This window comes from Penaeus chinensis, chromosome 28 (genome assembly GCF_019202785.1).
Source record: "Penaeus chinensis breed Huanghai No. 1 chromosome 28, ASM1920278v2, whole genome shotgun sequence".
Classification (NCBI taxonomy): Eukaryota; Metazoa; Arthropoda; class Malacostraca; order Decapoda; family Penaeidae; genus Penaeus; species Penaeus chinensis.
In genome coordinates, this window is record NC_061846.1 from 13,047,338 (window position 1) to 13,067,564 (window position 20,227).

The 20,227-nt window shown below is 40.2% G+C and overlaps 1 protein-coding gene across 4 annotated transcripts in view; it reads right to left on the bottom strand.

The window, feature by feature from the left end:
- Positions 1-2,770: 2,770 nt before the first annotated feature.
- The window catches only part of LOC125039864 (protein IMPACT-B-like), a 46,486-nt gene continuing 29,029 nt past the window's right edge, over positions 2,771-20,227 (bottom strand). For 2 of the 4 annotated variants that reach the window (XM_047634184.1, XM_047634182.1), the window contains exon 7: positions 6,138-7,085. In XM_047634184.1, the coding sequence (XP_047490140.1) occupies positions 6,918-7,085 (168 nt within the window). In that variant the 3' untranslated portion in view covers positions 6,138-6,917. Of the gene's footprint in view, positions 2,941-6,137; positions 7,086-7,203; positions 7,294-20,227 lie in introns of those variants that run through there. The other 2 variants (XR_007116153.1, XM_047634183.1) reach the window with 2 other exon arrangements.

A 20,227-nucleotide genomic window follows, 5' to 3' on the forward strand; every position in this document is an offset into this window, starting at 1 on the left:
CACCAACAGTTAACATGGATGCGGGTAATGTTGAGACTCCTCTGCCAGATCCACCCATCAGCGAGGATCCACCCTCCCTGACCGAAATCAGGGGGGCGATCTCCAAGCTGAAGAGTGGTAAAGCAGCAGGTGTCTGTGGCATCCCAGCCGAATTGTTAAAGGCTGGTGGAGAACCTATGGCAAGGGGATTGCATGCAGTCCTGTCTACCATCTGGCAGACTGGTACCTTTCCCCCTGACCTGCTGAGGGGTGTGGTCATCCCTCTCTGGAAGGGGAAAGGGGATCGGTGGGACTGCAGCAATCACCGAGGCATTACACTACTCAGTGTACCAGGCAAGGTACTCGCACACATCTTACTGAGACGTATCAGGGACCACCTGTTGAGGCACCAAAGACCGGAGCAATCTGGTTTAACTCCTGGTAAGTCCACAATAGACCGCATCCTGGCGCTTCAAATCATTATAGAGCGCCATCGTGAGTTCGGACGTGGGCTGCTCGCAGCCTACATCGATCTCAAGAAGGCGTTTGACACGGTGCATCGCGAATCTCTCTGGGAGATCCTGAGACTAAGAGGAATTCCAATAAGGATTATTGGACTAATAGCAAACCTGTATACAGGCACTGAAAGTGCTGTAAAGTGTGGTGGGGGCCTGTTGAGCTTCTTCCCTGTTAGTTCAGGTGTGAGGCAAGGCTGTGTTCTTGCACCAACACTTTTCAACACTTGCATGGATTGGATACTGGGTAGAGCTACTGTCCAAAGTCACTGTGGAGCAACTCTGGGCAATATCAAGGTTACAGACCTTGACTTTGCCGATGATGTTGCCGTACTCTCTGAATCTCTGGAAACCCTTGTGGCGGCTCTTGATGCATTTAGCAATGAAGCGAAGCCCCTGGGGCTAGAGGTCTCCTGGACCAAGACCAAGATCCAGGATTTTGGGGGCCTGCTAGGAGACCCTGTACAGTCGATACATGCTTGCGGTGAAAACATCGAAGTCACAAAGAGCTTTATATACCTCGGTAGTGCATTTCACGACTCTGGGCTGTCAGATCAAGAAGTCAGTAGACGGATTGGCCTGGCAGCAGGGGTCATGAAATCTCTCGACAAGAGTATTTGGAGATGTCGGTACCTGTGCAGAAGGACCAAGTTACGTGTTTTCAAGGTCCTGATACTCCCAGTTTTACTCTATGGTAGTGAAACTTGGACACTATCTTGTGCTCTGGAATCTCGTCTTGATGCCTTTTGTAACAGATCCTTGCGCCGGATCATGGGGTACAGTTGGCGGGACCTTGTGTCCAACCAACGGCTGCACCGTGAGACCGGTACAGGACCTGTTACTTGCACAATCCGTGATCGCCAACTCAGGCTATATGGCCACTTGGCTCGACTCCCACAGGATGATCCTGCCCATCAGGTTGTCTCTGTCCGAGACAACCCTGGGTGGAGGAGGCCTGTGGGACGACCGAGAAGGTCGTGGCTTGGGCAGATCGATCAAACCTGTCGTGAGGAACTAGAGATGGGCCGGGCCCCTGCCTGGCGGCTCGCCATGAGGGATCCTCATAGGTGGAAGCGGAGGGTGGATGCGGCTATGCGCCCCTGCCGGCGTTAGCTCCAAATGATGATGATGAGGATGATATATATTTGTTCATTTATAAATCTTTTTGTATATATGTATATACATACACGCATACATGTGTGTGAATAGAAATGAATAAATAAATAAACAAATATATATATATATAAATATATATATGTATGTAGGTGTGTGTGTGTATGTGTGTATATATATATATATATATATAGAGAGAGAGAGAGAGAGAGAGAGGGAGGGAGGGAGGGAGGGAGGGAGGGAGAGAGAGAGAGAGGGAGGGAGAGAAAGGGAGAGAGAGGGAGAGGGAGAGGGTGAGGGAGAGGGAGAGGGAGAGTGAGAGAGAGAGAGAGAGAGAGAGAGAGAGAGAGAGAGAGAGAGAGAGAGAGAGAGAGAGAGAGAGAGAGAGAGAGAGAGAGGGGGGGGGAGAGAGAGAGAGAGAGAGAGAGAGAGAGAGAGAGAGAGAGAGAGAGAGAGAGAGAGAGAGAGAGAGAGAGAGAGAGAGAGAGATTGAAACACACACACACATATATATATATACACATATAAACATTTATATATATATATATATATATATATATATTGAGAGAGAGAGAGAGATATTGACACACACACATATATATACATATAAACATTCATATATATATATATATACACACACAGACACACATGTATATATATATATATGCATGTATGTACACACACACACACACACACACACACACACACACACACACACACACACACACACACACACACACACATACACACACACACACACACACACACACACACACATTTATACACACATATATATACATATATATATATATATATATACATATCTATACGTGTGTGACCATATGAAGATCTTGGATTCTGGATTAAGATTTCTGTCAAAAATTAGCAAAATGAGCAGAGGACTTATCAGATGCCACTAATAGTGATCAATATTTCCTAAAAAATAATTGTAATATTATGTGACTATTACTTATGATCCTGAATTGTCTTTGCATAGGGAGTTAACATGGTCTCTGCCTTTGACGATTAATAGCAATAAAGAATAATAAAAAATATAAATTTAGAAAAGGTATCAATGGGAATTAATAATTCAAGAGATGTATTTGGCTGCTTTCCATTGCACCTTAGTCAGAAATAGAGTAAGGTTGCAATCAAACACATAGTGTTACTTTATTTTTTTATTTTTCTTACAGCTCTCTTGGTGCTTTATATAACCACAGTTTTCTAGGATCTGTCTTGCAGCGTTGTTTATGTGCCTGAACCTGTCAGGCCCCAGATGGATGCCCCCATACCACCTTGTGACTACAACTAAAACATTCTGGGCACCCACAATCTGAAATAACAGGTAATGAATTATAGTATGAAGTCCAAAGAAGAGAATAAATTTAACTTTCTCAAAAGCTCTTGGACACCATCCTATAATGTTTGAGTTATCAAAACCACACGCATTGTTAAAATCCTCACGACCTCCATGTGCACCTGATAAATTAACCTGTCAGATATTTCTTTAAAAATTCAGTAATATAATTCTGATAGCTGACAATATTGCCAACCAAAGGAAATTCAATAAACAACATAAAATTGCCATTAATATTTGATATGCTATTCCTAAACAGAATCAACATATTTTAAAGTCAGGCCTTATAAGAAATTATTGAGGATTTCAAAATTGTTTTACTTCAATAAAACTCGTTTATACAGGGTTTTTTTTCTACCTCTAAATTATTTCTTCATTCTTTCTATACATATCACTTCTTAAGTTGAGAGATATCTTGCATAATTCAGTATTTCAGGAACAAACACTTATAACAAATGTGGAAAGCAGTTCATTTTCATAAATTCTAGGCCACATCTTGCCGTAATGTGATGAAAAGATAAAAAACGAAATATACTGACAATACATCAGTGGTGTTAATGATGTATATGGTTTAAATACCTAAGAGATTGACAAGACATTAGCATTAAAGAATTCCTAGCCTGTGGGGTTGTATATGTACACAATGAGTGTATGTCTGTATTTATGCAATTGTGTGTGTGCCATATTAAGAAGGCCCGGGCGAAGCTAGAACTTCGCAAATCATAAAGAAGACAAGTCGGGAGAGTTCCTGCCCAGCGCTTGTCCAGTCAAGATAGGCCTGCCCGGCCTATGGCTTCAGGCGGGAGGGGCACAGGTCACTTCTGCCCCGCGGGGGCTGACCGCCGCGACCTCCTGCACTCAGCACTAACCCAAGAGACGTCCGCGCGATTTACCATAACCATTGTTGTGAGCCGTACTTACGTTAACTATCACTCCTGTTCACCACTGTTTAAAGCCAAATCCAAAGAGCCTTTACAGTCTGGTGACAGGGTTGTTGTTGCGTCCTTTTGGCTCGCATCATGGACACACAGTCTCCGAAATCCACTTGACCATCGCTTCCATATGTCTTTGAAACCTGTGAGTACACATTTTGGGCCTTTTCCTTTTCCTTTCTTTTATCTATCTTCCCCCTAAATGTGTTAAGCCGTATGTGCAGTCACTCTCACGTTGGTTTTGTTGGGTTAAAGTACTAATTGACAGCAAATGGCACGCTCTTCATTCTTCTGACCTCTGATCACATTACTATGTGATCACGGTATGGAGTCAAACAATATGAATATCGTTCATTTATTAAGTATGATTTATTTTTTCTCGTGATTAGAGAGTTAAATTGTTTCAATTGCAACGAATTTAGCGCATTCGTGATTATATCGTTTTCATGAAAATCATCTCATTATTTCTTTTCTCACTGCCCATTTCCCGTCTTGACCTGACCTCGGAGTGAAAATCATTAGCCAATGCCCGCTTGGACAGTTGGGTGATCTGACCTCACTTTCACTTTGAGTGATTGACACGCTGAAATGGCTGTGAAAACAACTAGCATTTCCAATAAATTATTTTCTAAAATTGTTACAATATAGGGATAACGCATAGCAACCGTTACATGTTAAATGGTGACACGTTCTATCGGCGCTAGAGCGGAGCTTGTAAAGCGATTTATATACATTTACATTTTAATATAGCGCCGGGGATCTTCCCCAGAGTGCCTGATTACCCTGGGGTTGCGTTTATGCGTAATAGACCAGCGTTCCGACGTAATGATAGTAACCGAAGTTAATCATACACTCGGCAACTTTTGAGCCGGTGTTACCCACTGTTACGTCCGTTAACTAATGTAGGACTAGGGCTTAACCTAGAATCGTGATTCACTTATTAATCACAACCTGCTCACACTTTAGACGTCGCTGGCATGTTTGGGTAAATCCCATCGATTTGTGATTCATGATAAATACCTGTAGGGCATTGCATGAGCGTCCATCATAGATCCGCAGATAGAGTGGGTTATTTATAAATTTTCCCAGCTCGTTTCGCTTCATAAAGTACAGTAGTTTAGGTACAGAACCCCCGTCAATGAAGTCTGTATGCGCAGCTTGACGATTTACCTCGGCATATTGTTCCCCGAGAAGATTCGCTTGCGTGAAGCCGCGAATATTGTTTTCACGTCACCATTCAATAGTGCGTCATTCTGTTGCATATCATTAAAGATTAAATTCAATGTGGTAGTTGAAATATATTTTTAAACTAGTTTATCGTTTTCAGTTTTTTTCTTATGAAGACAAACGTTATTCTGGGGTTTGGCATCCATGTCCGCTCTGTGTGAGGTCACTCTCACTCTCATAAACTGTCACTCACACTCGCACGCACGGACGCACGCACACACACTCATTCATCCACGCAGAACAAGACACTGAAACCTTCCATTAACAGGGTTTGTTGCTGTCGTAATTGCAGGCGTTAAGATCTATGACGTATTTCTTTACCCGCGATTTTGCCAGTCGTGATGTGTGACTTGTACATGAATTTGTATCTTACATACATTTCTTTTATGTGTTAAGACAATGGTTCAAGTAAATCCTTGCGGATTGACATTTGTCGTTTCTCTTAATTTATCAAGAGACGGTTTGGTAGTTCAAGCTAGGTCCTTGGGGATCGTTACTACCGTCTCCCTCTTCTAATTGTAAATAGCCAGAAAAAAAAACGAAAATAACGAAAATTCGACCATATAAAGCAAATTATATAAATAATCGGCTAGTGGCGCTTAACAACCCCTCTTCTCTGTTGTCTTTCTTTTCTCTTACTATCTTGGCCCATATGTGTATAATCTGGTTCCCGATATCTGTCACGGCACCGAAGGAGGTCCTGCAGCAGAAACGGTCACCTTAAGACGGTATGGAAAACATCACTGGAAGATCGCCAGAAGCCTGATCAGGATATTCGTCAGAGCAGGTATCAAGCCGCCCCAGGATGTGGAAGGGCGCCGCCTGCCAGGACGCCCTTAGATCCAGCGAAGGACCAGGAACTTGCCAGCGCAGGTACCAGTTGCCCCATGATGCTGTGACGGGCGCCGCCTGCCTGGACGCTGCAGATCCAGCCAAACTCCAGAAGTTCGTCAGCGCAGGTATCAGCCGCCCTGAGAGATGCCGAAGAGGACGCTTCCTGTCGGACGCCCATGATCCTGACAAAGACTATGAGGACGTATATAAGGACCTGGACGAGATCTGCGGACACGTGCATTGGGCGAGTAAGCCGCCGAGGTAGGCCTGGACGAGGACTACGAAGAAGTCTGGACAAGTCCGTAGTCAAGGAGGACCTGTGCGAGACCTTCGAGGACGTGTGGATGTCGTGGACGGACGGATTTGACAGGGACCAGGATGAAGATGACAACAAAAACGAGCAGCCACGAAAATGCACCAGGAACAGCACACGCGAGAATGAAGTGATTAGCAAGTCAGAACCAGCCAAGTTGGGTCACCCTTGAGGCAAATCTAAGGCGCCACTCCCGGGTATTTAAGGCCAAGGTGACCCAGGTCGGGAGAATTCCTGTCCAGCGCTTGTCCAGTCAAGATAGGCCGCCCGGCCTATGGCTTCAGGCGGGAGGGGCACAGGTCACTTCTGCCCCGCGGGGGCTGACCACCGCGACCTCCCGCACTCAGCACTAACCTAAGAGACGTCCGCGCGTTTTACCATAACTGGTGTTGTGAGCCGTACTTACGTTAACTATCACTCCTGTTCACCACTGTTTAAGGTCAAATCCAAATAGCCTTTTATACACACATACATACATACATACATACATACATACATACATACATACATACATACACACACACACACACACTGATAGATTTCTCTTTTTTCCATTTTTTTTTAGGTATACTAAGTATATATTTGTTAACAGGGATTGTGCCTTCCTGATTAACAAAATATATAAAGGTTGCAATCAAAACATTTTGCTACTTTGTCTTTTTATTTCTTTTAGTGCTTTCGTGATGCTTTATATATCCACAGTTTTCAAGTATCTGCCTTGTAGCATTGTTTATATGCTTGAATCTGTCAGGCCCCAGAAGGATGCCCCCAAACCATCTTGAGACCACAACCAAGACATTCTGGGCATCTACAATCTGAAATAATGGGTAATGAATTACAACAGAAAGTGCTAGAACAGAATGAATTTAACTTTCTTATAGGATTTTCTATAACATAATAAAGTCTAATGTAGTTCACTGAAAATCACAGTACCTGATAACATTTGCTTAGCCTTCACTGACTTTTATGTTAGCCTGATAAAATAACATCTTATTAGAAAGTCCTTTCTCAACATCTTATGAACTGAAAAATTTAATAACAAAAAATAGACATAGACAGTATTACTTCCTTTAGTGAACTTGAAATATTAAGACAAAAACTGAATTCTATAACAGAGTCTCAAGTCCAATAGAATTTCTGAATGTTAAGAAGGAAAGAATATCAAGGCATGTACAATACTTGGATTAAATAATAAACAGAACAGTCATGTGCAGCGGGCATCTAAGATAAATGAAAAAAAAGAGTATTAACTGCCGAAGAGAGAGCTAAGAGTGGTCTAAGAATTTATCCAGTTGTAGAATAATAGAAAAAGAATTAGAGGTATTTCAGGTTAATGTTCCTTTATTACTAATAATTACTATCAATGTTGTTAATATGCATAAAATCTTTTCAGTACTCAAGGCCTTTTAAAATTTTATTCCAGACCTAATATTAAATATATATAGATAATTCTAATAATATCAGAGAATGTTGATACCATTGAGATTAATACTAGACAAATGTACTGATAACTTACAATTATAAAAGTTAAGTAAAGTATAATCATCTCATCCTACTTTCTTTTTTCATCCAATTTTATTATTTATTTATTTATATATATTTTTTTCTGTTGCTTTGACATCTAAGGTCATTAGCAGCATATCTAAAATATAGCGATAGTGTAGGTCTTGGGTGCAAAGCCTTAATTTTTTTTTTTTTTTTTTTTTTTTTTTTTATAAGGTGATGTTTGTGGTTTTCCAGAATAGTTAATGGTCAAAATTAATAAATGTGCCAGACATCAAAGGTCATATAGCAATATGACAAAGTATGGCAAAAAAAAAAGGGGGGGGGGATTAATCATTAGGTTAAGTGGATAGAAGGGGTGAAGAATAGAAGGGAAAGGAAAGCAGAAAAAAAAAAAACATGCAAAATTAGTTGAGGCAGGGGTGATCCCCCATACCCACACAACAATGAGCAAGGGATGAAGGGGGGCGGGGGGCAGTTTTGTAAGCTTTATATAGTTCAAGTTCTCTTTATCATTTATGTGATCCTTTGAGTTTAGGTGCCCATCTATATTTTTTTTATTTTCATAATCTATTTTGTATCATTTTTCTAAGTTTGTGCTGGTACAGTCAATTCTTGCTAGAAATATATGTGATTCCAAGGGATTGGTTGTATTAACTTCTATGTTATTTCTTTTGGAGTATTTGGCATGACTCCAAATGCTGAGTTTATGCATCCTAAAACACATTCAGCTAGCTGTCTGGGCTTATCTTCAAACCCAGATGAGTGATAAATTAACAAACATAACTGGACCGATCCTTGTGGCTCTACATTTGTTAAGCAACGGCCACACATTTTAAATGTTCGAGGATGCCTGAACAGCCACGCCAAGTATCTGTCACGTACAGGGTGGGATTGGTCACATTATCCCATTGTAGAGAAACATTGAACAAAGTTGTGCATATCAATTGACAATTTCAAGAAGAAACTAAACTTAGAAAAGCCATTCCTCCATTTAATTCATTATCACACATCATGAAACTGTACCAGCTACCCAATATTTTAAAAAGAAGTAAAATATCCGACCACAAAAAACATAACTGGATAATATAATTAATTGTTGATCGTATGACAGCCTTGCCAGACGTATATTAATACCCCATGCAAAGCAAAATTTCTTAGTGATTTTATCCATTATTATTTTTAACTTTCTGCTATCTTGGTATTTGTGGATGGTATTGTTTTCTGGTTCTCATTTTGTCTACCAGGGGACCATCATTAGTTACAATATATATTATTTACTTAATATGAAATAATAATCTCTGTTTAGATGACCAAATAATAATCTTGGTAGTACTTATTTTACAATTTTCTTTTGGAATCACCTTTCCTTCTGTAATTGGGGGCAAAGGACCAACACAGCAATTCTTGTTCAGTGCTGCTCTAAGCCGGAGTTTTCATTCCCTTCACAACTGGGGAAGTATCCCACTCTGTGAGTGAGCAATCATACTATCCTTGTCTGCCTGGGGATCCCTTTAAAGGGCAGTCGCACTAGTTTTTTCTGTCCAATGATCCCTTTACAGAGCATGATACTTCCCCCAACTGTAAAGGGAACCGATAAAGAAATCTCTGCCCAGGGTTAAGCTTTCGTCCCTGCTAAAAGGAAAGAAAATGTTCATTTGATCAAGGAATGCAAACATGCATCCACTCAGACGCAGTAAAGACAGGCATTATTATGTCCTAGTAGACAAAGTGAGAGCCAGAGAACAATTATGGAATACCATCCACAAGTAACATGATAGCAGGAAGTTAAAAACAACAATAATGGATAAAATAAAAAAGAAACTGGAACGGGTATAATTATACAACAGGCAATGGTGTGTCACAATAGACAATTAATATCTTACTGAATTTCAACAATAGTATTTGTTTACTCTCAACTTTGTTTTCATCAGTCCTTAATTACGTTTTTCGTGCATTAATGATTACACTAAATGGCAGCACATGCTACTGGAAAGAATATTATGGAATACTATCCACAAATAATATGATAGCAGGAAGTTAAAAACAACAATAATGGATGAAATAAAAAAGAAAATGGAATTATGCGACAGGAAAGGGTGTGTCACAATAGATAATTTACTGTATTTGCTTACTCTCACCTTTTTTTTCATCAGTCCTTAAATATGTCTCTCATGCATTGATGATTACACTAATGGCAGCATATGCCAATGGAAAGAATACTATTGGATTAAGTGTCTTTTTTTTTAAATCCATGACTATCTTCGATGCATAGTTCATACATGTTATTGAAGACATTTTGGCCTTTTCTGGGAGAATGTTTCTCTATAGGGGACACTGCATCTTTGATCAATCCTGCCCTCTACCTGACAGACCTAGTGTGGCTGTGCAGGGATTCCTAGACAGACAAAACTAGTGTAACTGTTGCTTTAAGGGCCGGTCACATTAATCTATTCTGTCCAGAGATCTTTTTACAGAGCTGGATGCTTCTCTAGCTGTAAACGGATCCGAGACGAAAAACCCTCTGCAGCATGAAAGCGCTATGTGGGCATTTCATCCCTGCCTAGAGCTAAAAGATATTGCCAAAACAAAAACTATGATATAATTACTGGTAAACTCATTACTTAGAATCTTTAAAAATAATTATGTATCATGATAAAAACAAATTTAATTATAAAATACAAAGATATATTGCATTCCAACATGTCTTGGAAAATTCTCAAGGAGAAAATGAAATTCAGGTAAACGTTCATCTGACTAACAAACATAAACATCAATCCACTTCGACACACCAAAAACATGGAGCTCACTTTGGAATTTATTTACTTGTGGAACACCAGGATTATAAAAGCAGGAATTTGACAACAACATTAATGGATGAATTAAACAATGAAGCGTCCTCGATGGAAAGCACCATTGTTTACTGTTATGAACGCTGAACTGAGACGATGGTTCTCTCCAAAGGAACACTGAATGTAGTGTGACCAATCCCTCTCTGTAGCTGACCAGACTTTGGTGATCCTATCTGGGGATCCTATGACAGAATAGACTAGTGTGACCTTCGCTTTATGGGGGGTCACATAGTCTATTTTGTCCTGGGATCCCTTAACAGAGCAGGGTACTTTCCTATCTGTAAAGGACACTGAGATGAAAATCCCTGCCTAGAGTGGTAAAGAGAACTGCTGTGATGTTTCTTTTGCTCCAGCCAGAGTGGGAAAGATGATCCCAGAACAAAATCTGTATATTTACTAGGAAGCTCATTACATGACTGTCTAAACAGTGATCATTATATCACGTTAAGTATAATTATACTGTAGAGATAATAATATATATTACAACTAACAATGATGCCTCATTAGAATTTTAAAAAGTATCCAGTCAAGGAAAGCAAATATGAACCCACTCTGACACACTGAAGACACAAAGCTCACTTCAGAAATTATTTACATCATAGTGGACAAAGTGAAAGCCAGAGAACAATTATGGAGCACCATCCTTAAATAACAGTTAAAAAATAACAACAGATGAACTCAACAAGAAACTTTGTGTTACATGGGTATAATCGTACGGGAGTGTATCACGATCAACAATTGCAATATAGGTTACCCATACTGTGAATCTTGACCATATTTAAATTTGTTCATACTTCACAGTTCTGAAGTTGGAAAATCACCTATCTTTACTCTGATTGAGTCCTTTGTGCCAGGTGGGCTACACCCATTCTATTGGTGATTTAACAACCTTAGTATTTTGATGGTATTTATTTTGGAACAACAGTTTGCCCATGATGTTCACAGTTGCAGGGTAGTTCCATGCCCAATGTGTACCATTTCCACCAAAAAAATATGAACACATTTCTGCTTGAAGCTAGCACCACCTGGATTACTAAAAAGCAGGATTTGTGTATCCTACAAAATGGTCCCTAATAGACAGAATAGACAGCCCATGTATTTCATTGTTTTTTTTATTATTTACGAGGTGTCCCTTAACAAAATTCATGAGCAAGTACCTTGGGCCTCCTATTCTGCAAGACTGGTAATGAGGGTAAAAGGTTATGATAAGATAATGTCTTAACTATTGCCATAAAGTACAAACTGCATGGGTAACCCAGAGATTATAGTATATAAACCCCTTAAAGACCATGGGGTTTCACTATAACATCCATTCAGTTGTACACTAAAATGTAAAGGTCATGTACAGTTTACATGTGTAAATGCACACATATGAGTTTATCAATGATAGTCCTCTAGGATAAGCAAGTAGTCTATACAGAGTTAAGAATTATCTGGACCTTACAAAATGTCTGTTTAAGCTCCTCTTTTTCTGTTTATGTTACGAAGTACCATAGGACACTGAATTATATTTTAGTTTGTATCTATGCCTATGGCAAATGGTTTTCTCTATGTGTGGGTCCTAAGACATTTCTGTCTGCCCTGCCAGACGTAGTGTTTCAACAACAGAAAGAGCCTCTGTGCCAGCCCAAACATATCTTTGACTACATGGTAGCACGGAGCACAAGGTTAGTTTCTCTTATTTTGCTGTAGTTTTGTGTATTGTCTTTTAACTTTGTGAAGAGGAAAGAAAACCAAAGCGATCATACGTTAAAGCATTGAAAAAAGAAAAGCTGTGCATGCAATAATTAAGCTAGTGAAGTAAATGGTACTGGAAGACAGTTGCGGGTTTTACAAATGTAAAACATGGAGGTGTTTTTTATTGCATCTTGTTGCATCTTGTAAAACCTCACATTGAGAAGGACACTCATCTGAGAAAGGCAATTCCTGCAGATCATCTCTTGGCAGTAACACTTCTAGCAATGGTTAATGGTTAAAAGCAAAAAAATGTGCTAAGCATCTAAGGTTATGTAGCACTATAGGAAGGTACAGTATAGGGTAGTGAAGGAGGTTGAGTTAGTAGTTAGTTACTACACATCAACTTTCTAGATTACTATTGAAAAGGTTAAAGATGGGTAAAGGAGTTGATGAGTGTTTGGGTTAAGGTAGGATTAGGTAAGGGGGATTAGATCAAGTGAAGGATATGTATGTATCTGAGGAAGGAGAACAGGTTGTCAAAGCAGAAAGTGTGAGATTCTGTAAGGATGTCTGATAGGTTGGGAGGTCAGTGAAGGGAGGACAGGTGGGGGAAAGCATTGATACTGGCTGCATCAAAGCATGGACAGGACAACAGAATGTGTGGAACTGAAAGAGGGACATTACATAGAGGACACAGGATGGATCAGAATGTGACATCAGATAGCAATGTGTTAGATGGATGTGGTTAATAAGTAAGCGGGTGAGAGCCATCTCCCAATGCCTGTTCCGATGGAATGTAGCTGACCAGGAAGAAACAGATAGATTTACATTATGTAATTTATTAGTGCAGAAACTTGAGCCCAGAAAAATTGCCATCAAGTATACAGGAAGGTCTTAAAGTAGGGAGTAATAATTGGTGGCTGGAATACATGAGAAATGTGGTTGGTGTGATGTGGACGTAGCGGCATAGCATGCTAGAGTATCTGCCTGTTCATTGCAATATCTGATAGATTTATGGTGTGTGGACAGGTAAAACAACCAGTTCTGGATCTTACAGACAATGGGATTGGTCAAGTGCACAGAATTTATGAGAGTTAATGAGTTACGGAAGTCAGTAAAAATAGTAAGAGAGGAAATGGATGAGAAGGACATAAGGGGAGATATCTCATTTTGGTGGGTCAAGGAAAACAAAGGAGCAGAATAAATAGAAAATAGAAGAGGTTGGATATGGGGAAAAGGGAGAGGAGGGTGTCCGTGTGAATGGAGAAAGGAGCAGGTAAACGTGGAGAAGCAAAGGTAGGAAGCAGGGATTATGGGATAGTTAGATTGGTGAGGGAAAGTTGGTGGAACTGAGCATAGCATTGGAGAGAGAGGGTATGACGTCGAGAGAGAGATGGTATGTCTGACTCAGTGTACAGGCTCTCAACTCAAGAGGAGTAGAGGGCGCCTAGAGCTAAGTAAAGACTGCAGTGGTGGATTCTATCAAGATGAGCAAGGAGGGAGGTTGAGGCAGAGTAGATATGGCATCCATAATCGAGAATGGAGAAGATCAAGGTAACATGAAGATGGAGGAGAGTTTTGTGATCTGAGACCCAAGATATATGGGAAAGAGTTTGTAAGATTTGGAGGCAGCAGTGAGCTTTTTTGTTTCTTTTGTTTGTCTCACTGAGACAATTTGGAGTTAAAAATAAAGCCAAGGAATTTGCCAGAGAAACGGTACTGGAGTGAAGCGCCATATGTGAAGAGTGGAGGTTGGGGACCTACACATGTGCAAGAGAAAAGGACGGAGAAAGATTTGAAGGTAGAAAAACGAAGGCCATGGTTAGTGGCCCAGGAAGATACTGATGATATTGCTGACTGAAGGAATTGGCGAAGATTTGGTATGGAAGTGTCAGAGGTGAAGATGGTTAAATCATCAAGATATAGTAATAATCAGGCTCCTGGTGGTAAAACTGAGACAATTCATTAACAGCAAGAAGGAATAAAGTGGTGCTGAGCATGCTACCTTGAGGAAAGGATGATGATGTAGAAGAGGCAATTTTGACCTGGAAAGTGCATTTGCCTAGGGAGGTCAAAGAATAACAGCTCATATTCATGGTGTGCAAATGCAGATGTAATATTTGTCTCGAAATGAGCAAGGAATCAGCTGTACTTCAGGCACGGCGGAAACCAAACTGGGAAGGAGAGAGTAGATTGTGAGATTCAAGATACCACATTAAGCGGAAGTTAACCATTCATTCTAGTAGTTTGCACAAGCAGCCAGTTAAAGCGATGGGGCAGTAATCTTGAGGGAGAATACCTGATTTAATGGGTTTCAAAAAGGGGAGCTTCTTGCCAATGAGAAGGAAAATTTCCTGATGTCCAAATGTGGTTGAAAATATTTAATAGGAAGGATAGAGAGGAAGATGGATGAGAATATCTCAAATATATAGGACGGGGACTAGATGGGGGGATGCTTGCCTGATAGTTTATGGATCTGATGCCAAAAAGCTGAAACTGATGTAGATGTAATTGAGGATACTTTCGCTAGGGGTGCCTAAGCAAAGCCCTTTAGTGCAATCAGAATTGCAGCATGGAACACATTTGGAGGTGTAAGGTCTTAAAGTTCGAGGAATGGCTGTATAGGCAGCTCTTAGGACTGTAGCTGCAAAACATTGTATCATATCTGAAATGAATGAGAAGGGGGATGGAGGGGTAAGAATAGTAGTGAGGTGAAAGTACACCAGTTGGCTTTATCAAAGCACCAGCGTGGGGGATAGAAAGTGGTACATATAAAAATGGAAAAAGTAGGACTGGAGATTTGTCACTAAAAAGAGGTTTAGAATTGACCTATGGAAATCTAAATGAAGAGAAGGGAAGTATAAAGAGAGATCAAGACATGAAAAAGATTGCGTGGATTGTGGAGAGGAAGGAGTTCTAGGTATCGGCCAAGGGAGGTAGTGATGGAATCACCAGTTAAAATAACCAACTACAAGGAAATGTGGCTGGAGTTAGGAAATTAGTTTCAAAGGCAACAAAGTCAATGGGGTGGGAAGGGGAGTAGACTAATATAACTGTGATCTAACGGCGAAGAAAGATGCGAATAACTGTGCACAGGACAGTGGTTTGAAAGGTAGGTATGACATAAGGTGTGTTTTGCTGGATAAGTATAGACATGACAAAAGGGGAGTGTGAAGAAGAGACAAAATGGTAATTGGGAATTGGTATAGGAGCATGTGTAAGAAAAGTCTATTGAAGGCAGATAATGGATGGGTTATAAGAAGAAAGGATATAACGAAGGTCAGGTCTGTGAGAATGAAAACCGCAAATATTCCAATGTAGGAGAGCTATACCTTAGTTGATCTACAAGTGAAAATGGTTAATGTGCATGTTGGAGAATTTGAAGAAGAAGTAGCTAGGGGCTAAGATAAGGAATGAGAGGGGGGAGATGATGTTGTATCAGGAGGTGGAGGATCTGGGGAAGGGCATAGTTGTGATATAAAGGATTCACGTATGTATCCAGGAGGGAGTGGAAGGGATAGAGGGGATGGAGAGAGGGTTAATGTAAGTGGAGCTGGAATTGAGGGGGATGGGCTGTGTTGGGAGGGAGTAGGAGGAAGGAGTGTAGGGGAAACTGAATAAGAGGAAGATGGATATCAGCAATCACTTTGAGTGTGGAGGGAGCAGTTGTGGAATTTAAGGGGGGATGAGGGGTTTCGTTGTCATTTTGGGATTTGAGTAGATAGTTTGGAATATCTTCAAGGGTTTTTGTAAAGGAGTTGGTTGGGGAGTTTTGTGAGACAAAGGTTTTTTTTATGAGGGGGGGAAGAAGAGACTGGTGACTGAGGAGTAGAGGCAAAGGTAGGTGGAGGGGAATGTGTGGTAGGAGAAGGGGTGGAATGTTCAGTCTGTCTGATGCGGGTAGTGTGGGGGGGGAGAAGGGAAGGTGTTGGGGCTGCAGTAGAAATTGGAGTGTCTGGATCTGGAATGGCAAAATAATTTAACTGGGGAAGGTAGGAGGTAGAAGTGGGGAAATAAGATGTAGGAGGGATAGGTATAGGGTAGGGTGTTAGAACATCTTAGGAGGGAGGTGGAGGGGCAGAGCTAATGATATTACTGTAGTAGGAAGTAGGAGAAAACTTCATTGATGTGCTTTCTGTCTGGCTTCACGTAGAGTGAGACCAAGTCTGAATCTGAGAGTTGCCACCTCAGACTCAAATTTGTAGGTGGGGCAGTCCCTATAAAATACATTATGGGGACCACCACAGTTGGGGTGGGGTGGGGGGGGTGGAGGTAGAGGAGTTAATGTAGGTGGAGCTAGGGGGATGGGCTGTATTGGGCAGTAGGAGGAAGGGGTGTAGGGGGAATATGAGTAGAAGGAGGATGGATATCGGCAGTCACTTTGAGTGGAAAGAGCAAGAGTTGTGGAATTTGAGGGTGGATGTGGTGATTCAGTGTTAATTTGGGACACGAGCAGATAGTTTGGAATATCTTCAAGAGTTTCTGTAATGGAGTTGGTTGGGGAGTTTTGTGAGCCAAAGATGTTCTTATGGGGGGGGGGGGGGAGAACGTTTAGTCTGCTGTAGGTAGTGTGGGGAGGGAGAGGGGAAGGTGTTGGGGCTACAGTAAAAATTGGAGTGTCTGGATTTAGAATGGCAAAAGAATTTGACTGGGGAAGGTAGGAGGTAGAAGTGGGGAAGTAAGATGTAGGAGGGATAGGTGTAGGGGAGGGTGTGAGATCATCTTGAGAGAGGTGGGGAGGGGCAGTGTGATTTAAGATATTTGCAGAGATGGGGGTGGTAGAAGGACAGGGGGTATGTGGAAGAGGGAGTAGTGTTGAGGGAGGTAGTATTACGGAGAGGTGGACAATAAGGCTGTAAAGTAGTAACAAGGGAGGATGGGCTGGTTGATGAAGAAGGTTGTGGGTGTAGAGGTGATAAAGTTGAGAATGTTGGGAGAGTAGGAATGTCTCCTAGAAGTGGATAGTAGAAGGGGTTGGAGATGGAAATGAAAAAGCTGGAGGGGAAATATGAAGATTGCTTGCTCTTTTAACTAAGATAAAACTCATATTTACAGTAGAATTTATTAACCTAATGCTGCCGGGGAAAATGAATAAAAAACGGGAAAAGGCTGTGCTCATTTTCTATATTTTTGTGAAATGTCTTTACACATAGATGGCTCTGCTAGTGCTTAGCCACAAAGGAATCAATTAGTAGACCTTGTAACCTTACTTGATTTGAATTGGTGGGAAAAATGTTTTTCTTACTAGTGCTATGAATATCGATGGTGTTATTTTCATTATAAACATTATAATCACTATAATGTTACAAACATTAGTAACAGCAAAATAAGATATTGTAAAATATTTTCGTAAATCAAAGAAAAGGGTAAAAGGTGAGACAGGCAGTACTCGTAACTGGCTCATTGGTGACTTAGTACAAGTGTAGCCATCTATGTGTAAAAAAAATCAAACAAGTACTTACAGTGGGCATAGCACATACGTACACGTCATGCCTGTCGGCATTGGGTTAATTGATTATTTTCCTGTATGTAATACCTTCATTACTGCTTTTATAGCAGTTATAATGCTAGTGTGATTTTTGTTGTTGTAAAGGTAAAGTTGATTTTATAAGCTCTTTAAGTTTCAGGTACTGCAGCAAGAAAATGGCTCTGAATAATAATAATAATAATAATAATAATAATAATAATAATAATAATAATAATAATAATGATAATAATAATAATAATAATAATAATAATAATAATTAAAAAAAAAAAAAAAAAAAAAAAAAAAAAAAAAAAAAAAAAAAAAAAACAGGAAGAAAGTTGCACTGATTTTATTTTATGTTTGTTATAATTGTATTATTGAAGGTTTGTTTATTGTAGGTTTTGTAATATATTGCTCACTGTCATTATAAATTTATTGTCAAGTTTCTAATATTTATATTATAATTCAAAGGTTTCTCTTGATTTCATAATTGCTTATTGTAGTTTGTAATTTTAGTTATTGGTAGTAATGATTTTTTCCTCTTAAATTCACATATACCTTTGCTACATTTATAAGTTTGTTCATCAATGATTAAAACAAGTTAAATATTTTTCTTTAAATACACAAATCCTTCTGTGTGTATGTGTGATGGGGTGGGGGTTGATTTGGTTTTGACAGGGCAAGATTTTCCTCTTCTAAATTGAACAGTTTGTTATGATGCTTCAGGGCGTGACCCATCGGGAAGGGGTTAAGGGAAGAAAGGGTTTGGGAATAGGTTTGCCAGTGAGATCTACTTGGGTAGTAAGTGCATGGGCTTGAGACTCAGATGTAACTATGACAAGACATGAGTGATCTGGGCAACTGTAGAAGGCAACTTTGCCTATTTAATTTTGGAGACATTGTTGAAAGCGGAGGGCATCATTGGAATAAGGTGCTGTTAGGGGAATCACAAAAAAATTGGTTCCACTTAGCTGGGCTAAATAGAGGACTCAAAAGATATATAACAGTGGGAAATGTAGAGGGGTGAGGATGGGAGGAGAGGGGAGTGGTGTAGATTGAGATAGTACTGTGGGGGTGAGGGCAGTAAGGTTGAAAAGTTGTAATAAGGGAGGAGGAGGAGGTAGAAAATGATGACTGTGCAGGGGGTGGGTTGGAGGACATTGGGAGTGAGGAAGGGGTGGCTTTTGAAGGATGAGTTACACCTGGGAAGAAGATTCGGGTTTGGTCAAGTTGACAGCACATGTCGAGGAGGGGGATGTAGTAGCAGTGGTCAGAGCCATGATCAAAGGAGAGTCGGGGGTGGGTAAACCAGAGAAGTTAGATTCAAATGCCCTGAATAAGGGTACAAAAACGTTATTACTGGCCACAGTAAGCATGGAATATGTAGGGAAGATAAAAGGTTCACCCCCAGGGTCCTCATGAGGGGTATGGGCTAAACAATTAACTAAGGGAATACTGTGTGCATGGCTCCAAGAGGCCATTCCTGACTGGCACAAAGTCAGTCCATGTAAAATTAGTTGAGACAAAGGCTGAGGCTCAAGGTAAGGGAGATCCCCAACATTGGACCTCAGACTTTGTCTACTACCCCCCCCCCCCCTAATAACCCAGGGGGGATGGGGGGGCCCCAAGGTAGGGGATATCCACAGCATTGAGCCTCAGGCTCCGTCTCCAAAACCCCCCACCCCAACGACATTTGTTTTGCTTTCTCCCGATTTCTTTTTTAAAGTTTCCAATACTTACTTTCTCTTAATTAAATTTCCTTATATTCTGCATGACTGGCTAGGTTCTTAGCCTGCATTATTACTTCACAGTTACTGCTTGTATTGTCAAGAAAGTCACTTTCAATATTTTTTCACCTAATTTGAACATTCCTATTCTTCTATTCTTCTTTGTGCAATGATGTCTTATGCTAAGCCTTCATGATTCATTGTCCCAAGTACTTTTCCACTTACCATATCCTCTGTGTAATTCTTAATAACATTTTCTAATCTTTTGATCGTCCCAATATGACATGTTTTTATTTATGTCAACCAAGTCTGAATACTTTTATAGTATGCTTGCTATAGTCTGTTCACTTAGTTCTTATGACTGAGTGAACACATAGCTTAACTGTGATTTGTGGATGCAACCTGGTTAGAGTTGTACATGGATTGGGAATCACTTCGGTTACCAGACAAATGAGTGACTGCTGCAGGAACATCGGTTGCTGCCTGCTAACAGAGCCTTGCGACCCGGAAGTGGTAGCTTTATTAGACGATGTTAACAGCAACTATAATGTTTTAATATTGTTATAACATGAACAACAAAGCAATAGTTATAAAAATAACAATGTAATGATACTAATGATGAGACTAATGATAATGGTAATATTACAACTGTTAGTAACTCCACTGTTAGTATTATTTCTAATATTATTATTTCTTATTTATGTTTAAATTTTTTTCATACCATTATCTTA